Below are 20,815 nucleotides of genomic sequence, written 5' to 3'. Positions count from 1 at the left end.
TGGCCACACACACACACACACACAAAATAAATAAATAAATAAAAAACTTTAAAATAAATAAATAAATAAATAAATGTTCTCCTAAAGCCACACACACTCACGGGCAGGGCTTTTCACAGGTGGCTGGATCTAGAGCGTGTGACTAAGGATTAAGGGCATGTGAGAGCTCAGTTAGCTCACTGGTTGGTTTATCATAGTTCTTGGTGTGGGTAACAGGAAGGCCCACCCTGAGGCCTTATACCAGTAAGCCTGTGGCCTTAGCTAGCATAAAAGGGAAAGGGAGGCTCAGCGCTGCTGCTTGCTGCTTGCTGCTTCCTGCCTGCCATGCACTGCGATGGGCTGCTTCTCCTGGGTTGTGCCTCTCTGCTTTGCTGCCCTGCCTTGGATCCAGCCAACTACAGGCTGAAACCTCTACAAATTGTGAGCCAACATAAACTTTTCCTCTTTTAACTTGTTGATGCTTTGGATTTTTGTCCCAGCAATGGAAAGTAACTAGGACACACACAAGCACATATTCGTGCATGCACATGTATAAAGCAAACAGAGAATTTAAAAAGACTATTTTCCAAAGGTTTTACCTACAAACCAAAAGGCTAAGGATCCTTTATAAAGATCTAGATCTAGTTATTTTAAGCAAAGTTCAACTTGGCCACAAAGCCTAGAGTAACAAAACAAATTCAGTAATGAGAGTTCAGTGAACTCTGATCACTGTGGAAACTGACTTTCCCAGCAGTAGAAATGAATGATAAATGGAGGCAGGACACAAGGGATCCAGTGGGTGCCTCGCACACCTCTAAGTGAGGGTCCCTGAAATCCCAGAAGAAGGCCTGAGGTGATCATAGAAGGCTAGGCCCACCCTCACAAGTAGAATTTTAAAAACTAAGCTGGATGCACTAGTGTCTGCTGAACAGCAATTTCAGCATGCTTGGGGCCACCCAAGTTTTATTTGTCCAAAGGCCAAGGTCTGTCCCCTTGCTCTCTCTGACTGTCACCTTCCCTCTGTCTTCCACATGCAATGATGCTGTATGAAGACCTCTACCAGATGCAGGACCTTGGTCTTGGGCTTCTCAGCCTCCAGAACTATGAGAAATAAGTTTCTACTCAGCATAAGTCACACCTGGCTTAGATACTGTCATAAAGACACAAAATGGACTAAAATGACTGGTTACCTCTTTGTTACGACATGAGTGGTACACACACATAATTGTATAATGTATGTTCATTCTAGAAAATGCGGCTAAGAAAAACCAGTATTTAAAAGAATACACCTTGGGGCCGGGGAGATGGCTCAGTGGAATAAGCGCTTCCCTGGCAAGCGCAAGGGTCTGAGTTCAATCCCTGGTTCCGCAAAAAAAAAATAAAAAAATAAATAATAAATAAATAACTAAAATAAAAGAATACACCTAATAACAATAAGCTTGTCTTCTGGATGGTTAACAACCTAAGTTTGCAGACCAAATTAGAGAAAAAGGAGGGCTGCAAGGAAAGCCAACTTTTTGGCCCTAGCTTTCCAAGTTCAATTAAGACTCAGGACATACGAGAACTTGTACTGTAACATCATGTAACTCAGTAGTGTCCCAAGTTTTCTGATCAAGAAGATTATGGGGCCAAAGAGGAAAGTGAATGATGATGTAGAGTGTGCCTAAAGAGAGTCACATGGAGAGAAAACATTCTCTCAGGCTTTCACAGAGAGCACATTGGCCAAACAATGGCCGTGACTCATCCACATGGCTGACACTGACAAAGGTTCTACAATCTGAGGTACAGGATCTCAGGATAAATCCTGAGGGCATTTCACTGACCTTATCAGACCCAAAAGCTACAACTCTTGTTGCATAGATCCTGCTTTACCTTGGTCTTAACCATCCAGCACAAAAGTATAGAAACAAAATATAAGAAGTAAAGCCACAGTGTTATGTTGAGCTGTAGGGGACTCAGGTCAACAATTTCTGACATTGCCAGTCAAGCGGAAGACCCAATATTATTATGGGTTACTGGACTCTTTTGGAATATTTTGCTGAGTTTACACACCTATAATATTCAAATAACGGAACTTAACAAAAAAGGGTATACAGATGAATGTCCATTTTGTATCTGTGTATTCAAAGTGGCCAGGATAGATATATAGTTACATTCTCTTAATGAATAGAGGGATTTTTTCTAATGGTGTTTGTAAACAGGATATCATGTCCGCATCTTGTACAGCAATTAACCACTAGGAAGAATGTATGCAGTGTGTTAATTATTGAAACTGTCTCATTGCTATTTGTTTCTCAATAAAATTATGGAAAAAAAAAGAATAGATTTTCCCCCAGACAAATGCTTATGAACATTCATGTGATTATTCAGTTAAAAAAAAAGGGATGTAAAAAAATAAAATAAAAATAAAAAAAATAAAAGAATACATTTGACCCTCATCCAGAGATAACCCTGGGACATAGATATATATTCAAAACTTTAAATATATAATTAATATATTTTTAAATGCAGGTATATAATTATATAATGCATATGTTCACATTTTCCCCTCTTTTTATGAAAAGCATACACGCTTTTTTTTTTTTTTTTTTTTTTTTTGCAGAACCAGGGATTGAACTCAGGCCCTTATGCTTGCCAAGGAAGCGCTTATTCTACTGAGCCATCTCCCCGGCCCCGCATACACACTTTTTAATTTTTTATTTTTTTATGTATTTAGTACAGGGCCTATGGGGTCTCACTACACAGATCGGACTCGTTGTGATTCTCCTGCTTTCAGCTTCCCAAGAGCTGAGATTATAGGTGTGCACCACCATGGCCAGCCTCCATCGCCATCTCAGCATGCTGTGGGGGCAGGGCCGGACGGCATGCGGGGGATTGAACCCCCAGCCCCTGCGTCTGCCTAAGTAGGCGCTTTAGTCGGCTGAGCTCTCTGGCCAGCCCTGAGCTACACATTTTAGATGCCAACAATTACAATGCTTCAAACTGGTTATTAACAGAAAACAGAGATATCTACCATCACTCACCCAATTGCCCTTCTTGTTCTGGATACTACAAACAGGTTCACTCAAGGTCCTCCGATTATATCATCTCCATTTTGCGTACATTTCAAGAAAGAGTCTCATTAAATCACGGAACAAACATGTTTTTGTGAGCTTTGACTGACACCTTGTGGAAAGCAACTGCTACCAGCTATTTCGCAGCATCTGTCTTGGCTGACGCAGCTGGGCCCGGCGCTTCCACCTGATAATGTATCTCAGCCCAAGCTTCCCACTGTCATCTAGCAATTTCTATATCTGGGCTTGGATAGACCCAGAACTGCTTCCCAACTACAGATTGGGAGTGACATTTCACGTCTTCACCATAAAATTATTTGCATGGCAACTCCATTCAGAATATACCCTATTTGTTTGAAGCAAAATTCAGGCATCTCCTATGACGCCAGCCACAAAGAAATTTCACTAAGCACTGTTTCCTAGGTGTAGTTATCCTAAACAGCACTCTGAGATTTAGAGATTCTATCAGGGCTGGCAGAGAGCCACCTGGGGTGGCATCTGGAAACTTCTGCTCCTAGTGAAGAAGCTGGCATGATGCTGCCCTGGTACACGGCAGTCTGAAGTGCTGTGGAAGGGGTTTGCTTAGCTTGTCTGGGTTCCTGAGGGCACATGTTTGGGCTGCAAAGGGTGAGTAGAGAGTTGCATGGGACAGCATCAAATTAGAAATACCAGCAGGTTTTCTCTTTCTTTAGGTACCTCTTTAGACCATTGTCTCTTCCCTCAATGCTGGGATAAATACCTCACACCCAAAATGAAGGAAGGAAAGGTTTATTTAGCTCACAGTTACTGGAGGTTTCAGTCCATACTTAGCTGGCTCCAAGTCAGAGAGGTACATGGTAGAGGGAAGAGAGCAAAATGAGGAACAGCAGCAGCAAGGGCAACAGAGAGGAAGTCTGTCTCCCTTAAGTCGCACTCAGGCCCCAGGCTGGGTGTAGTATGCACACCCATAATCCTAGCAGTACTAAAACCCATAATCCCAGTGGATCATGAGTTAATCTCAAACTGTAGAAGTCCCTGCCCCATGACTGCCCGAGGCTTTCGAGGAACAACTAGACACAAAACATTACAACCTTGGCTAAGGGAAGGCTGTCAGAGAAAAATGAGACAGGGAAGTCAGAGCTACACGGTCAACAAGAGCTTTGGATGTGGGCCTGCTAGAGGGAGCTGGCTACACTGTGCATGCTTTAGACTTAACATCTTGAATTTGAGATTGAGAAAGCTTTCCTCTAGGTGCTCACGAGTCCCAGAGACAGGGGCAGATCCTTGGACTGTCTGTGAAGCTGCTGACTGAAGCCCTGAAGCCTGAGTGACCTCCCAGGGATGAGGAACAAGCCTTACAAGAGCACCACAGGCCACTTCCTAAAAGTTGCTGTCTCATTCATCTGAGAGTTGTGGAAGAGGAGGTTCTTCAAAGCTGAGAGACTTTTTTTTTTTTTTTTTTTTTTAAATCAAGAAAGACTTATTGAAGGCCTCAAGTCTCTGAATGTTAAAGGTTTTTAAACTAAGTTATGTGTGGAAGTACAAGGTCCTAGGAACAGTGTGATATATTTCTATTTACTCACAAAGGAGGAGGAGGAGGACTACGACGACCACGACAATGAGGACGAGGACGAAGACGACGTCTCGGCTGCTGGTAAAAAATGGAAAAGCTGTAAATTGTGTAGCTCCAGGGGCCACTTGCAGCAGGCTGAAGTCTCCGGGGTGCAGACTCAGACTTCCTGAGGCTCAGTCTTGGGTGGCTCTGGGCAGCGCAGGCCCATCAAGGCTGTCTCCCAGTGCCTGCAGTGGCAGTCTGCGTACTGTACCTGGCGCTGCTTACAAGGGGTCGTTTTCCTTGGACAACCCCGGGCGGCGTGACTCAGGGAGGCAGCTCTCTGAAACGGAGCCTCGGAGGAGCTGCCAATGAGGGGCTCCAGCAGGCAGCACTCCAGGACGCTGCAGCATCTTTTCGAGGAATCTGGGTGATGCATCTCTTGATCAATACCATGTGTTCTGTGGACACTGAGTCCTGAGACTTCCGTCACCTTCTCCTTACCCCCAAATTTATGCAGGGTAGCATGACAGGACCGTGGTACAGGCCTTCACCTAGAGGCGAAGGGCCCTGCTAAGGGACCTCTTGGTACTCAGTAATGCCTTTCGTATTAGTCACTTACCATGAGAATCACATCAGCACAAGCACACATATAGGGATGACGTGGGAAACGCTTTTCTAAAATACCGACCATAAGCAATGCCAATCATTAAATACAGACTGAATTATTCCCGAGTGCCAGAAAAGTGCTACAAGATTTTTATCAAGAAATAGGATATGCAATCAAAAATGTAAAGAGAAAGGTTGTGAAACTAGTGAAAACAAATTTTCCTTTTTTTTTTTTTTTCTGAGACAAGGTCTCGCTATGCAATTCAGGCTAGTCTAGACCTCTCTTTGTACCCAAAGTGGTCTCGAACTCACAACCCTCCTACCTCAGCCTCCCTCCCAAGAGCTGGGATTATAGGCGTGCGCCACCTCACCCGGCTAAATTTTCCTATATTTTGTGTTTATGGCACTGGTGGGCACCTTAAAGGTATTTTGGTTGGGATTTATTTTCGTTTTCATTTTATTTAATCTCAAGCAGCGAGGCCTCGTCTTCCCCCGCCTTCCGCCGGCCGCCCAGGGGCCGCTGACCCGGCGGCGGATGGAGTCCGCGCGGGAACACCAGGACGGCCTTCTCTGAGGCGTCTCCGGGCCGCGATAGCGCCAAGTACACACGCGACAAGATGAGAGCGAGACAATGGTAACAGACACCAACGCGCCGCAAAGAACCCCCTTGGCCTCCCCACTCCCGCCGCGGGCGCGACACTTCACGGCCCTGGGTTCATTTACGGCTCACCTCGCCCCACTTCCGCCCCGCAAATTTTAAGGGGCGGGGCTTATAAGTTGGGCGCGGATTGGCCGGCAGGAAGCAATGTAAACCAGTTTGAAATCCCCCAATCAGCGCCAGGCCCTTGCTCGCCAACCAATAGAAACATGAAAACCGAGCAAACGGGGCGGAGCTGCCTATTTGAACGGCACGCGGGAGCGGTGAGCCGGATTCTGCGCAGAGCGGTGTGTGGGTTCGGCGTCTGTCATGGAAGTCCAGGCTCTGGCGAGCCAGGGCCGAGAGGATGATGAGCTGCTGCTCAAACTCCGGGACAACCGCTGCCGCTTCCAGAAGCGCATGCAGCAGCTGATAGCGAAGGTGGGAGCCGCCAGCTGGCGGAGGGTTGGGGCGGAGAAGGCCCGGGATGCGGGGAGGGCTGCGTGCGGGGATTCGAGTGGGTCGGGGCCTGATCGGATGCTCCCTTGTCCCCCACAGTTTGAGCACCCCTTCGAGGACGACCCGCTGGTGCACATGTCCACGCTGACCTACATGTCGCCCGAGGGTACGGAGCCCGCCCCCCAGCACTGGTGTGGAGAGGGTGACCAGGGGCCCGAGGGTTCCAGATACTGCCTCTGCCCTCTGGCGAACAGAGCTGACTCGCCTCACTCTCGGGGACCAAAACATTCCTTGTTCCCTTGAAACTGTAGTTTATGTTTATGTCCAAGGTGGCAAACCTTGGTGCCTTGGAGTCCAGAGCCCCACCCCTCGCCCGCTTGAGCTGTTTATACACTGTATGGACCCCCTGGAAGCGCTGTAAGAGCCAGTTGCCCCAAGATGTGCTTATTCTCCAAACGTTGTAGATCTGTGGCCCTCCACGTCTGTGTTAAGGACAGCACTTGGCACAGCTCGGTTCTCCTCTGGTTGTGATGTAATTTGATGAGCTTGCCAGGTAGAAGAGATTTCTGTTAATGAAAGGTCTAGTCCTCATTAAAAACCCATGACTTGACAGTGTTAAACAGCAAACTGTCCGAAAGCCGACTTGCTTTTATTGTTATATACACTGCGTATCTGTCACTTTGTCTTCTGTAAATACGGATTAAGCAAAACTTCAATATTGCGAATTGCTTCACTGAAATGACTGTTTTTGTTTCTTTTTCTAAGGATTGAGAGTATGGGGAGGAAAACTAGTAAGAGAAACAAACGGAGGACAAATCCAGGTATTCCATGTCCATTGTTTCACTTGCCAAGAAGGGTGGATGACCGCCACTACGAGAGAACCTGGTGCTGAGAGCCACTGAGGCCCTGCAGGCAGGATGCTGGCTTTCCTTGTCCTTCATCCTATTCCTGTTTCAGGGTTTGCAGGGAGCGCTTCCTGACAGCTGGCCTCCAAGTGGAGAGGCTGAGCTGTTGGGCCGACCTCCTGCAGGCCCTGTAGCCATTGTTGAGCCCTTGTAGGAAAGACCATACCCACAGGCTGGGTGTGGAGGCACACTGCTATAGTCCCACTAGGCCTGGGCCACATAGTGAGTTCAAAGCTGTCTCAAACTACATAGTGGAACCCTATGTCCAAAAAAAAAAGACAGATCCACTTTCTCTGGTCAAGGAGATGAAAAGCAAAGAAAGAGGTAGGCAGAGGGAAGTCTGCAGGAGCATGCATTTCCTTCTGCATGTCTCTCCCTTCTGAGAACAGGGTTTCAAGCCCCATGTCCCCAAATGATCCCAAGGCTTTGCAGCTAGTGATCGGTCACCATTTGACTGGGTGGTGCCAGTGGTTTGCCTTCCTGCCATGGAACTCCACTCAAGCAGCCTGTTGCCCGGGTAGCTCTTGCGATGCTGTCCGTCTGGTGTTCTGTTAGTCGGAGCTTCTCAGATAGATGCCTGTGGTGCCTGCTGTGGTCATAGGTCAGGGAACTGGTGTCCAGGAATAAAACCCTCAAGGTTAAGGTTATACAGTATTGACAGCAATTCTAAAAATCAAACCTTCTTGATTAGTAACTTTAACCATAGAAATGTTAGAAGTACTTAAGAGTACTTAAGTGTAGTTTGACATCTGTGTGTAAAGCATGTTTTAAAACTATACATTTTTTAAATCCCTTTCCAGTTAATATACATGGGGAACCTTTCTCTTCATGCATTGTGTGATTCAGTCGCTTTTTCTATGCAGGGCAGATGTAAGTATCTAAGACTTGCCACTGTACGTGTGTTGCCATAGCTACTTGGCACTGTTGTAGGGGAAGCCCCTGCAGGACAGGTGTAACGGAACAGGTGTGGCTGTGTTCCCACAGAGTTCATCTAACCCCATCTTGTGTAGTCCTCGGGTACATCCTGGTCCTGCCCTCTTCCCTGGGCTGAGTAGCTTCCTTTGCAGTAGACATGGGGAAGTGGGGCTCGGCAGCCAGAGGTCGCGCTCTCCTTACTTCTCAGCACAGTGCTAGGATGGTCCTGGTGGCCCAGTGTTTCTCTCTGGACATTTCTCTAAGGTTTTTACTTCAAGTGTGAGAGGACTCCTGCTCAGCATCTGTATAATATTTAGACCCTTTCTTGGGATTGTAAAGTTGGGTATAGCTGTGATTACAAATCGGACAACCACAACCTCACTGTAATTGCTGTTGGTGGCTGGGCCTGGCTGCCTGTCTTTCCCCAAAAACCTAATGTGCAAAGTGACCTGAGATCACTGCCGTGGAGTGGTGGGAGATGGCAACCTCGGTATGCAGCATCTTCACTGGGGGCGAGTGATGTTCCAGAGGAAGGTTTGGGCTAGTGTTACTCAGTACCCAAATCTCCTGGGCCTGCAGGAGTGACCCCGAGGCCCCTCCCTCCCAAGGGGTCTCCCCAGAACCCACTCCCTGCTGTGACGGGTCTGGTGCTTCTTAAGGTGCATGGCCCATTGGGCGTATTGCGTGCTCAGTGCTCTCGAAGCTTCCTGCGCCTGGGGAAGGACTGTGGGCTTAGTGAACCAGGGCCTCACGAAGTGCTCTCTGTGTGTCTTGACTGATTTTTGCACCTCCAGGACACCCCCGAGAAGCAAGGCGATGAGCTCCTACATCCCTGTGCACAGGCCCAGGACACAGGTGAGTGCAGCCCAGGCTCAGCTGGGAGGCCAACGGGGCCCCTGCTCAACAGATGGTCCCCTATGACAGTTTAAAGACTCCTCGTTATAAAAGTTTTCCCACTTAAAAGCTAAAGACATCTTAACACAGCCTGCCACCACTTCCCAAGCAGCCTGAAGGCCGGGGGGGCCGTCTCTCGCCCAGCAAGGTCCATCCACGGTGGCCAGCAGGTGAACAGCACGCGGGTGTTGATAAGGCTTAGCCTTGCCCTGAATGCACACTCCACCTAGACCTTCCTGCCTCTGCAAGGCCGCTGTGCCCTTCTTCCTCCTCCGCCCGCCCACCCACCCTTCCTTCACCTTCCTTCTTCTCTCAGCTCCTCTCCAGCCTGCGTCCTCCATGGGCACTTAGCCTTGCTCCATTTCTGTGAGACTCTCCCCACGCAGCTGTAGTGTCCCTGTCAGCTCCCTTCCCTCTGTTCCCTCCCTCCACCTACACTTCCAGGAAAGCGCCCACGTGGCAGCCCCCTGCTTACTCCCTCCCTGGCCAGACACTGCCTGTATGGGAGGAAGCCAGCTTGGGAGGAGGAGGGGGACACCAGGCTTGAGCCAGGAGCTTCACCCCGTGCTGCTTCCTGACCCCCTTTTTCTTTTGCGGCAGCATCTCCCCAAGTTACACAAGCTGAGCTGAGACAGCCCTCCTGCCTCATCCCTCTAGGGCACTGGGGTCACAGGTGTGCATCACTACCCCAGCCACTGGCCACTCCACAGCCCTTGTCTCCCGCCCAGCTCCTTCCTGGCAACTTGTCTACGGCAGGCAGCTGGTAACATGAGTTGCTGAGTCATATGTTACTGATAAAATTGTTCTTTTGGGGATAGGATTAGAAAGAAAATCTCAAAATAATGGGATTTTTCTTTTTACTGATACTAACCCAAATCCTAACTCCATAAATACTTTTATCTATGAATTTCCCAGACTGCTGGAGTTAGTTCCGAGCCACATGGCCCCTGGTGACTGGGCAGCAGGTGGAACCTAGCGCATCCCACTGGGCAGTGCCAGGGCAGGACCTCAGCTTCTAAGATCAGAGGCCCAGCAGCCACTGCTAGTAGGAAAGGCATGTCCTGCTGCTCGTTGCAGCCTTGACTAGTGATAGGTGGCTTTGTCCCCAAGGAAAGAAAGCATTCAAAGCAAGGAGATTTTTAAAGTAGAACATACTCGAGATGATACAAAAACCAACCTTGATAAGAATATACAGGTTTTCCTAAAAATCCTGCCTGCCTCTGTTTTCTTTCTCTTCAATTTCTTTTGACCAATTTTGCATGCTTATATCTCGTAATCTGAACAACTAATTCAAAGACAATATGCAATGTAACAACCATTGTTGAATTCATTATAGTTAGTGAAATTGTGTGTCATTTCTTTTTTTTTACTATTTTTTATTTTTATTTTATTTATTTATTTTTTTCTTTTTTTTTTTTGGCGGAACCGGGAATTGAACTCAGGGTCTTGCGCTTGCCAGGGAAGCACTTATTCCAATGAGCCATCTCCCCGGCCCTTTTACTACTTTTTATGCACTTAAAAAAATTTTTTTTTTTAAATCCTGCTTACCATTTTCTCGTTTACTTCTAGATTCAGAGAGTAGTGACACCGACGCAGTTTCAGACCAGGGCTCCCCTTCTGCCTGCGCCCTGGTGAGTACCACCAGTGAGGATGGAGGGCTTCTTGGTATCCCCACAGGTCCTCTGCCTGTGCCCTCATGGCTGCCACACCTCTGGTCTTTGGTCCCCTGCTTCCAGTCCCCCAAGCTATGTGTACCCCCTCAGCCGAGCACTTGGCAGCCAGGACAGCCGGCTTGCTAGGCTGGCGTGATTGTCAGTCCTGCAGAAGGATTATCACTCTACGGCCATGCGGCCTCTGCCGAGGCTCCCAGCCTGGGCCTCAAATCAGGCTCACCCTGCAGACCATGTATGGGGAAGTACTTCCGGGTCAGCCCTTGAAGCCCATGCAGTCACAGGGCCACTGCCCTCGGTGATGAGTGCTACTTGTGTGTCTCTACCCAACCTGTCCAGGAGCCACAGAACCGCTGGCTCTGTGCATGGTCTCAGGCTGCCTTCTGCTCGCTTCCTAGGGTAGGTGAGATTCGCCCGGTGTCTTTCCCAGCCCTACCACACCTGCCCTCAGATGCCAAGATACCCAGTGCCCAGTTCTCCACTGAAGCTGCCTTTTGTGCAGAGTTGCTATGACCCCTTCATATGACTTGTTACCTTAATGCAGAGAGGCGGTGGCCCTGGGGCAGAACAGCAATATTGTGATGTGTTCTGTCATATCAGCAGCAAGGGGGGGAAGGGAGCTTGTATAGAACTGGCGTGCAGGCCCGGCCCTGCCATGCTAGTGCCCTGTCCACTTGTGATCTAGACCCCTGGCCCAATCCCATGCAGGTGCAGAGAGGAGGCGGGAGCCCTGGCAGTGTCTGACAAGCCTCGGGTGGGATTCCCCACCGCCTCTGCCTCCAGACCCGGAGCCCCTCATCTACTTACCAGCTGGGTTCTTACTAAGGGTTGAACCTGATCGCTGTCACAAATATTCAGATTGTCTTTGTTTTTCAGGTCTGGTACGGCTGTCATAAACATCTCCTGGCTAGTGTGTTTTTTATTTTCTTCTAGATGGTTGCCCTGGGTACATTCCCTGAAGTTAAAACACTGGGTCAGTGAATTTTCGGAGGGACTGCACTACTTTTTAGGAAGGTGGTTTTGCTTTTTGGTATTTTGAGAGTCTCTGTAATTTAGGCTGGCTTGGAACTCGGGAGTCCTGCTTCAGCCTCCTGAGTGCCCGCGGTTATGGTCATGCACCACTGCACATGCAGGGGCTCCACCACCCTGAACTGCTGACAGCACAGAGGAAAGAGTAACTTCGAGTACCTCCACCTAAAGACCGTATACTAACAAGCTTGCTGGTGGGTTCCAGAACTCACGAGGCCAGCTGTACCTGGCGGCCCTCAGCAATGCTGTGCTTCTCTTTTTCATCAGCCTGCAGTGCCTCAGAGCCCTGTGAAAGACGAGTTAAGAAGGAAGTACCTGACCCAGGTGGACATCCTGCTGCAGGACGCGGGATACTTTGAGGTATTTGTTTCTCATGTCTGCTTTACAGCCACACCATGAAGTAGACGCTCAAGTCTCCTTGCATGGCCTGGAGCCCCGCTGGCCCGTCTTCACATTCCGTGCTTGACAGCAGGGCCGCGCTAAAGATCCGCAATTTTGTTGGAAGAGGGGCAGCTCCTGGTGCCACAAGTCAGGGGTTGGGATTCTGGTGCCACAAGTCAGGGGTTGGGATTCCACCCTCCAGGGGAGGGACCGTCCTGGTGCTCCCCAGTTCTCACATCCTGTGACTGTCCTGTAATCATTGGCTTTGATTCCAGGCTATAGCGAAGGGAGTCAGGAAGGACACACCTGAGACCCTAGGCCCTTCCTCGGCCTTGCCTGTCTTGCCCCAGCCTGGTAAGTGTGACATTGAAACTACACAAACCAGATGCGCAGCCTTTGCTCTTCCTGGAGCCACTGGGACCCTGGGCTCAACATGTCCCATCATGGCCCAGTCCACCCAGCACTTCAGCTGTAGGGACACCTACACATTATAAGAAATCCTGGGACCCCTGCAGTGTGGCATGGGAGTCCCCGCCAGCTCTCCATCCCCTCTTCTAGCATAGACATCCTCAATCGCCCCGCAGCAGAGGGGTGCTTTAGTGAACACACTTACGGTGCATCTCCAGCTGCTGCACAGCCCCTGCACACGGGGAGCTCCAACCACGTGCTTGGTTCATGCATCCAGTATTGCTGAGTGCTTCATGTGGGTCTAGAACAGGATAGTTCTACACCCTGAATCCTATGAGCTGGCAGGTTCAGCTTTGGCCCCCCTGAGCTGGCCACACCCTCTGCTCCTGCTCCTCCCATCCAGTCCCCACCCAGTGCGTGGAGTTGTTACCTTCAGTCTTCAGTAGGCCACTGGCTTGCAGAGGTCCCTCAGTTTAGAGTCCGCTGACTCCGCTGCAGTTAGGTTCCTGGTTTATTTTCGGCGTGAATACTACCTGTGACATTCTGTCCTCCTAGGACATGGCCTCAGGCTGTCCCACTGGTGCTGATTGTTCAGTGGAGATGGGACCTGCCAACTTCTCACTGCAGGGTCCCTCTCCTTGGGGTTCCCTTTGAGCTTTTTGCTGGTTTCTAGTGGTGGTTACCTGTGTTGGTGGCAACCCAGACCTTTGATTACTATTTTTTTGCTTTTCGGGGCTCTGTACGAATTCATGAGCCTTTTTAAAATGCACCTGTCACAGTCTGGCCAGCGTTCCTCCTCTTGACACCCAAGTAGTCCCACCTCGGGCCTCCTCCATGTCCTCTGACCCAGGTCCCTGTCAGTCCAGGAGCACCAGTTCACCCCTCCACTGTCGCACAACCAGCCATGACAAGGCGTTAGAGTTTTCCCATTGGTTTGAATTCTTTTTAAATACAATTTTAAAATGTATTTATTTCACATGTTGCAAAAGAAGGTGTGTAAGAGTGACTGGGAATCTAGCTGCCCTCCCTGGCAAGACTTGTTCCTAAATATTTAAGGCTTGTTTTGTTTAAAAGAGGTATGACCAGGATCTACGTACGCTGTGTGCTCTGTACACATGGGTGATGGGGAGGCGACGCTTCCTGACTTGGTGTGCTTTTCTCCCAGGATCTTCTGGTGGGGACTCAGCAGAGCGCCTCAGGAGCCCCAGGCAGCCGGCTTCCTCTCCACCAGCCCGGGGTCCCTTGCACCCTTACCCAGAAGACATGGCCATAGTACCTAGAAGTGACAGTCTCTCGTTCCTGGAGACCAGCAACCAGTCCTTTGAGGCCACTGACATCTGCAGCGTGACCATCAGCGACCTGTACGAGGGCATGCTGCACTCTATGAGTCGGCTGCTCAGCACAAGGCCGTCCTCTACCATCTCCACCAAAACGCTCATCATGCAGAGCTGGAGCTCGCGGAGGAGGCATCCCCGGAGGGGCCGGGTGCAGACTAGTGAGGCGTGCTGCAAAGGGGCCAGGCACTCCCAGGGGTGCGCCAAGGCGAGGTCCCCACCCTGCCTAGAGCTCCAGAGAAAGAGGCGAACGCTGCGAGACTGCAAGAACTTGCTGCAGGTCACTCGCCACAAGACAGATTTAAAGTTGAAAAGGACTTTTAAAGAGAACAGTCCCCAGCTCCCTCAGGTAGAGCCTAGTCCGAAGGAGCTTCAGGTGAGGACGCCCTGGACGCCGTCTTCATTGTCTTCCTTGGACTTCAGCTCAATGCATCTTGATTGGGAAAATCGACTTACGGCCTTAGGATGGTTAATTTCACCTAGGAAAGTAGTTCCCCGGCCACACGCGCTGCAGGACCATGCAGGGAATCGATACAGGGAGATTGAAAGCAAGTTTGACAGGTTTTATCTTGAATGCTGCCTGAGTCCTAGAAGACATCCTCAAGCCGCTGGACACTCAGACTCCCTGGCCTTAGACGTGTACAGAGGTGGTGGTGTGAGGCCAGGTGCTCCCTGGGGCTCAGGGGCCCACAGGCTGAGGTTTCCTTTCAACAGAGCAAAAGCTAAAAGCTTAAGTGAGATTTTTGAGTACCTGGACAAAAGATCAGCTGAAGTGAGCAGGTGTCCCCCAAGGAGGGATTCAAAGTCCCATCCCCCGCAGAGCCCAGGCAGCTCTATGCAGACATCTGACCTTTTTCAAGGACACAATTCTGAAACCATCAGAAAAGCAGTATCACCCAGCCATGCTATTTCAGTACCAAGGACAGAAGCCCCCAGCTCACCTAAGAGTCGCTATGATGAAATTAAAGAAAGATTTGACCAACTTCATCAGAAGTACATCCCAGTGTCCCCTCAGCCAGCAAAGTTGCCTTCACTCGTCAGAGTGTGTGCAGATAAGGCCAGGGCGGGAGTTCAGGGCCACACAGGAAACAGCATCCGAAGATCACACCTAGACCCCTGCCTCCAGGGGCTCTTGAGAAGTCCACAGGATCCCACTACATTTGAGGCCCACGTGTTTGCGGGCACAGCCCAGAGGGACCCTCCAGTCCCCGTAAAACGACGCAGGATGTTGGAACCCCAGGTGTACAGATTGCAGACCAGGCAGCTGCCCAGCCCCTGCCAGCACAACCAGTAGCCAGGGGTCCCTGTGAGTATTTTGAGAGCAACAGCTCTGGAGGCCATGGCCTTTGTTTCTTGTTTGGTTTTTGAAGTGTTGGAGTTGCGTCTTGGGTCCTCGCGCCTGCTGTCAGATGAGGGCACACCCAGCCCTGTGCCACTTCTGCCCAGTTCCAGCAGGACTCCTGTAAATGTTTATTTCCCACGCACTGTCCCCAAGTCTTTTCCTGTCTCTAAAATCAGCATTTATATGAAGTACATGTTTCTGAGGAAAACACATCAAAGTACAACTAGAAATATTCTGATTTTATTTATTTATTTATTTACTTTTTCGGTGATACCAGGGCTCAAACTCAGGACCTTGCGCTTGCCAGTCAAGCACTTATTCTACTGAGCTATCTCCCCCGCCTGAAATACTCTTGAAGGAAGAGTAGCTGCACATTTTCCATCAGAATGATTTAGGCTTTTTTTTTTTATTAAAAATTTGTACTTGTTACTATCTTTCATCTTTGCCAATGTGACGTTTCCCACTCCTTTATCTTATGCTCAGAAAATAGGTACACTGAGGTGAAAGGGACCTGGAAGCCCTGACTTTCTGACAACCCTGGGTTCCAACCTGCTGTGGGCAGCTGGTGTAGACGCGCCACCCCCAGGCCTCACCCCTGCTCTGCCTGTAACCGCAGTCCCTTGGCCTGAATCTCTAGAATCTCTGGTCGGGCTTTGTGCATCCGATTCACCTCCAGGCGACGCCCTCCAGGCACTGGCGGAAGCAAAGCAGGCATGTCTGCAGCAGCATTCGCCTTCCTGTTTGAGGGAATGATTGGAGGAAAGGCTGCTGCCCAGGGCAGAGGTCCCAGGGGTAGGGGACGCTAAGCCTGGAGAGTGCTGCTCACCCCCTGGGCTGTGTGGACAGTTCCTCTGTTCACCTGCAAGACGGCAGTCCAGAGCAGTGCTCAGCCACCTGCATGTCGGCCCCCCTCCTGCACCCACATGGCTTCCCCAGGACAAAGCAGTGCCGGGGAAGGGGACCTTCAGCTGTGGCTCTTCACTGAGTCTGGCCTGGCTAAGGCCTCTGAGGTCCCAGGTCCTGCTCTGGAGGTGACCTTGAGAGTGATAGCCTGCAGCTGTCACAAGACGGTCCTCCCCTAAGGTCCTACTGCCTGCCTGGGGCTTCTTTCTCTGGTCTGGCCATGACAGTGATGCTAAGTTGTCCCACCCCGTGAGCAGGTGTCACCTTACCTGAGAGGGGGACAGTGCTCAGCCCTTAGTGCCCAGCAGGGTTTTAGCATTCCTGTGGACCATGATGGCTGAGTACTGTGGCCATCACCGCAGTCGTGTAGGGAGGGCACAGATTTTCCACTCACCGTGAGGAAAATTACTCACTGTGTAATTCAGACTGCCTTGAATTCACTCTTCAGCCTCTCCTGTGTCCTGACCACGCTGTGGCTCTCCTATAGGCCACCTGGGAGACCCTGAGGAGACCCTTCCCCCTTGTGCAGATTCTTGCTGCGAGCAGGCGCAGGCTGAGCCTGCTGACTTAGACTCGGTCTGATTGACACAAGCGGTGCAGGGTGTGTGGTGCTGAGGGTTGAGCCTGAGCCCAGAGCCTTTGGACCAAGCTGGATCTTGGCCCTTTTTTACTCTGTCTGTTGAGAGGGTCTCACTAAGTTGCCCCCTCTGGGCTTGAACTTGTTTTCCTGCCTCAGCCTCCTAGAGTGTGCGCCCCACGGTGGAGGCCAGGATTTGAGGGTGTACCTGCCTAGAGTGGCTTTCTGTTGTTAGGTCCCTCGGCTTCTTTATTAATACAGTGACATTTTAAAAATGGACATGTATCTTTGTAACTACACAATGGAATATAAAGCAGGTAAGTTTTTGCTGGCTGTCTTTGGAGCTCTTGTGGAATTATACTGAAATCACTGTCTTTTTCTCTTCAGGGGAAAGAAGAACACATCCTTCAGGATGGAAGAGAAAAGTGATTTTGGTTAGAAGAATTCAAAACTAAAAATATGTAGCCAGGTTCCTTGGAGCTGCGACCCTCGCTCTCTGATGCTCTGCTTTGTTTGTGGCTGTTTCCGTTTTTTCCCTCCTGACTCAGTCTTGCTAGGAGGCTGGGCTGGTCCTCCTGCTCTGTATCCTCCTGCCTCAGCCTCCTGTGTGCAGCTCAGTCCTGAGCCACAGCACCCAGCTGTTCTTTCTTCTTGTTCTACAGTACTGGTCATGGGACCCAGGGCCTCAAGTTTGCTAAAAAGCACTCTGCCCTGGGCCACACCCCTAGCTCTTTTTTGTTTGAAAGTAGGACATGTGTGGCTTATCCACCCTTGATGCAGATTCAGGGAAACTCTTCTGGCACAGTGAACTCTGGGTTCCTATTATTAATATTGTGTAAATTAGGGGGGTTTTTGTTTTTACGAGACAGGATCCTGCTGTGTAATTCAGACTGCCTTGAATTCACTCTGCAGCCCACACAGGCCTCGAACTCCCCGTGTTCCTCCTGCCTCAGCCTCCTGAGTGCTGGAGTTAGTTTTCCACCACCAGGCCCAGCTTCAATTTAGATTTTCAAGTCAGCCTTATAGGCCCTTTTGTCTCAGGTTTTCTTTTTAAAATTAGATATGTTCTGAGAATTCTCCATTTCCTGTTATTTTTTAATTTAATTTTTTTTTTTTTTTTTATGTTTCTTTTAAAAACCTACATTTAAACCTGAATGCAGTGTCCCTGAAGGGAAATGTGACCGCGTGGCCTGTTACTCAGACCCCACACATAGCTTCCTCCACTCGAGGCGGTGGCCCGGACTCTGCTCCCCTAAAGAAGTAACTCCCTCCTGGAGCCGGTGAAAGCGTGCTGTGTCTCAGCAGTCCCACAGTAGCCCTGCCACCCACGCTGCAGAGCAGCCGCGTCACCTGCGTCCCTGTTGAGACTGATAAAACACTGTTGTTAATGGCTCACTTCTGATATTCAAGAACAGTGGCAGAGTCCATGAACTGACCAGCAGGAGTAATACTTGTTGATACCTTGCTCTCTGATATGTGTGCTGCATGCGTGTACGTGCGCGTGTGGGTGTGCTTTCCATAAAAGATTAAAGATAGGAAAGGGTTACACACTTTTTTCTCCTTCCTTGGTGATTCACTCTGGATGTCCCCAGCCTCTGTCACCCTGTGTTGCTGGGACAAGGTTAACAGTAGCCATGAGTCGGCTCAGGCCTCAGGAGTAGCCTCCTGGGGGCTTGCACAGCAAGGGTTGTCTCGGTCCTAAGCCAGGGTCCAGCCTGGCGGGGAAGGAAGGAGGAATGGCAGAATGCAGCCCATCCCGAGGCTCCAGGGACCTCCAGCCTCAATCTCCCAAAGGCTCCTCTCCAGTCCCAGCCTGCCAAGTCAGGGCCTCCCCCTGTGTGCTGAATACATGAAGGAGGGTGCCCTCAACACACAGCTGGGCCCAGAGGCTCACCTCAGCTAGCCTTGGACAGGGTGGCCCCACTTCTAGACCTCTTGGGGCCCCTGCTTCCTGGGGTACAACCCACTCTCCATCAGAAACCTGTCACGGGTTGCCATAGGGTCTGAGAGGTTTTGATGTTCTGGTGTTCAGCATGGGAGGGTGGGAGTAGTGACGGCTTTAGCCAGTCTGCTAGGAAGGGACCTGTAAATGTCCACTTTTAATTTGCGCTTGAGGTATTTAGTGCATGCGTTCCTGGGCTTTGTTTCACTAAGGTGGTTTGCATTTGATGAGAACTAGCATGCCAGGTGCCACAGTTTAAGGGTGACCCCCTGAGGTCTGTTGGAAGCAAGGTCCTGGGGTGCTGGTACTAGAGGTGCTCTGGGGCCTAACCAGAGGCATCCGTCAGCAGAGAATTAAGGTATTTCTGGTAAGAGGCTGAGCCTGGCCCTGCCCTCTACCACAAGCCCTTTAACAGGCACAAGTGGAACATGGTGAGTTAAGCACCTCTGTACAGGCAGCTTGTCTTAGGTGTTCTGTGAGGACGGATTCTTTCTGAAGAGTTCCCTGTAGCTAGTTTATTCTCATATCCTGGGTAGAAGCACATGGGCCACGATGTGGACACGGTCAGAGGTGGGGGGTTGCAGTCACAGATGGTACAGGTGCAGCTGGAGCCTGACTCCCTGGGGTCACTGATTCCTCAGGGTGCTGCCTCTGGGGCCAGGGTCACCACGGTGGTTGTGAACTCAGCATAGTTTGCTGTCTTCTGCCCTGAGCTCCAGGGTGCTGTGCTGGGGGGCCTGGCCCTCCCAAAGTCCTGAGAACTCGCCTCTTTCCTCTGGCTTGGTTTGGATCTCTCTGTACAAGCCCATTGAGTTTATATTTATTGAAAATCAATTCAACCTGTGACTTGTCATTCAGCTTTCTGGCGTTTCATTCTTCTGGAGCTACCTTTTCCGTGGCCAGAGAGAGTACTTTTTCTAGCTGCTGTTACCTGTTCAGGAGCGGGCTGAAGTCCCTCTGTTCCCGTTTATGTCTGAACCTCGCGTGGGGCCCTTGGCCACGTGATATGCGCATGTGCCAGGTGCGCCTGCGCACGCATCTCGCTGTTTGCTGAGGCATCTCATCGCCCAGCAGGAAACAGCTCCACTATTTGTTCCCTAGGAGCCGCAAAGCAGCTCCAACAGCATCTAGAGCAGACTGGAGTGGAGGCTGAGTCGGGCTGGAGAGGAACCCCTATCCTTTGAGGGGACCCGTAGAGGCTGTCTTTAGTGCTTGCAGGGTGCTGGGGACCATTCTGTTGATTGCCTTAGTGTAGGAAAGTCTCTTTCTTGTCTCCTCTCTTATCCCTTGGACGTGGGGCTGATTTCTCCTATTCAACCCTCAGCCAAATTCTGTTCACCCTCACTGACAGCCCAACATGCTTTGGGAACCTGGGGCACCTCAAGATGGGTGGGGGAGGCCTCCTCTGTTTGTTTCTCTGCCATGAGGAGGGACACTGCCTTGGGGGCTGCCACTGCACTCCGCCCTGAAAGCCTTGTGTCATGGTCAGCTGGTACACGTCAGCCTTTTTAGGAATGAGGTCCCTAAGCGGAAGGTGGGCAGCAGATCGCCTCCCCTGGCAGGTGGGGCGGGCACGTGCCCTGCATGGGTAAGACGCCATGGACACAAAGCCAGGGAGGCTCAGACTCGGGGCATAAACTGTCGGGCACACCATGGGACAAAGCGAGAAGGAAGTGGCCTGTGAGGGCTCAGGTTCCCTTGGCTCTGTGTCTTGGTTCTAGGATGTCATCCCCTCAGTCAGGATACTGCAGTCCAGTAGCATTGCAGGTTTATTTCAGCAGGAAGAAGCAGGCCTACTCACTGTTCTGTAAAGTTTTCCTTCAAAACTAAGTTAAAAATGGTTTGCATTGCTGTGGAAGGGGTCAGCACTCAGGAAGCAAGACCCATGGCCTGCTTGGACCCCTAGGACACTCCTTGTGGCAAAGCTGGGAACCAGGCCTGACTGCAGCTGTCCAGGACTTTCAGGGCCTCCAGGGCTGCCCTCCTGACGCCAGGGTCTGAGTCCAGCTGCAGCTCCTGGAGAGCTGAGAGCAGAGGAAGGGTCGGCCTGTGTGCAGAGCCACACACCCTGTGTCGCCACGCACCCTGTGTCGGGCCCTGGCCTGAATGCAGGCTGAGGCAGGATGCCGCCTGGGAGGGCCGTCTCAGAGCCTTCTGGACACAAGGCCAAAGACCAGCAGGTGGAGCTGTGCCCCACACCCAGCAAGACCTCAGGGCTGAAGTGGGGCGGGGGTGGGGGGGTGGGGG

General features: G+C 50.6%; 2 protein-coding genes across 2 annotated transcripts in view; one reads left to right on the top strand and one right to left on the bottom strand.

Annotated features, from left to right (window-relative positions):
- Window positions 1–6,119: 6,119 nt before the first annotated feature.
- Hjurp (Holliday junction recognition protein) lies at window positions 6,120–17,096 on the top strand. Its single transcript, XM_023722067.1, has 9 exons — window positions 6,120–6,250; window positions 6,368–6,434; window positions 7,034–7,089; window positions 8,883–8,943; window positions 10,552–10,613; window positions 11,949–12,041; window positions 12,338–12,416; window positions 13,636–15,094; window positions 17,014–17,096. Exons 1-9 carry the CDS (start codon window positions 6,140–6,142, stop codon window positions 17,063–17,065), a joined length of 2,040 nt encoding a protein of 679 aa, XP_023577835.1. The 5' UTR covers window positions 6,120–6,139; the 3' UTR covers window positions 17,066–17,096.
- A 3,325-nt stretch (window positions 17,097–20,421) lies between these two features.
- The window catches only part of Mroh2a (maestro heat like repeat family member 2A), a 48,192-nt gene continuing 47,798 nt past the window's right edge, over window positions 20,422–20,815 (bottom strand). Inside the window, exon 42 of the mRNA XM_023722240.1 lies at window positions 20,422–20,592. Within this exon, the coding sequence (XP_023578008.1) occupies window positions 20,471–20,592 (122 nt within the window). The 3' untranslated portion in view covers window positions 20,422–20,470. The remainder of the gene's footprint in view (window positions 20,593–20,815) is intronic.

The sequence above is a fragment of the Octodon degus genome, unplaced genomic scaffold, assembly GCF_000260255.1.
Source record: "Octodon degus isolate 3935 unplaced genomic scaffold, OctDeg1.0 scaffold00089, whole genome shotgun sequence".
NCBI lineage: Eukaryota > Metazoa > Chordata > Mammalia > Rodentia > Octodontidae > Octodon > Octodon degus.
The sequence above is the reverse complement of the archived record's forward strand: the minus strand, read 5'-3'. Positions and strand labels throughout refer to the sequence as shown.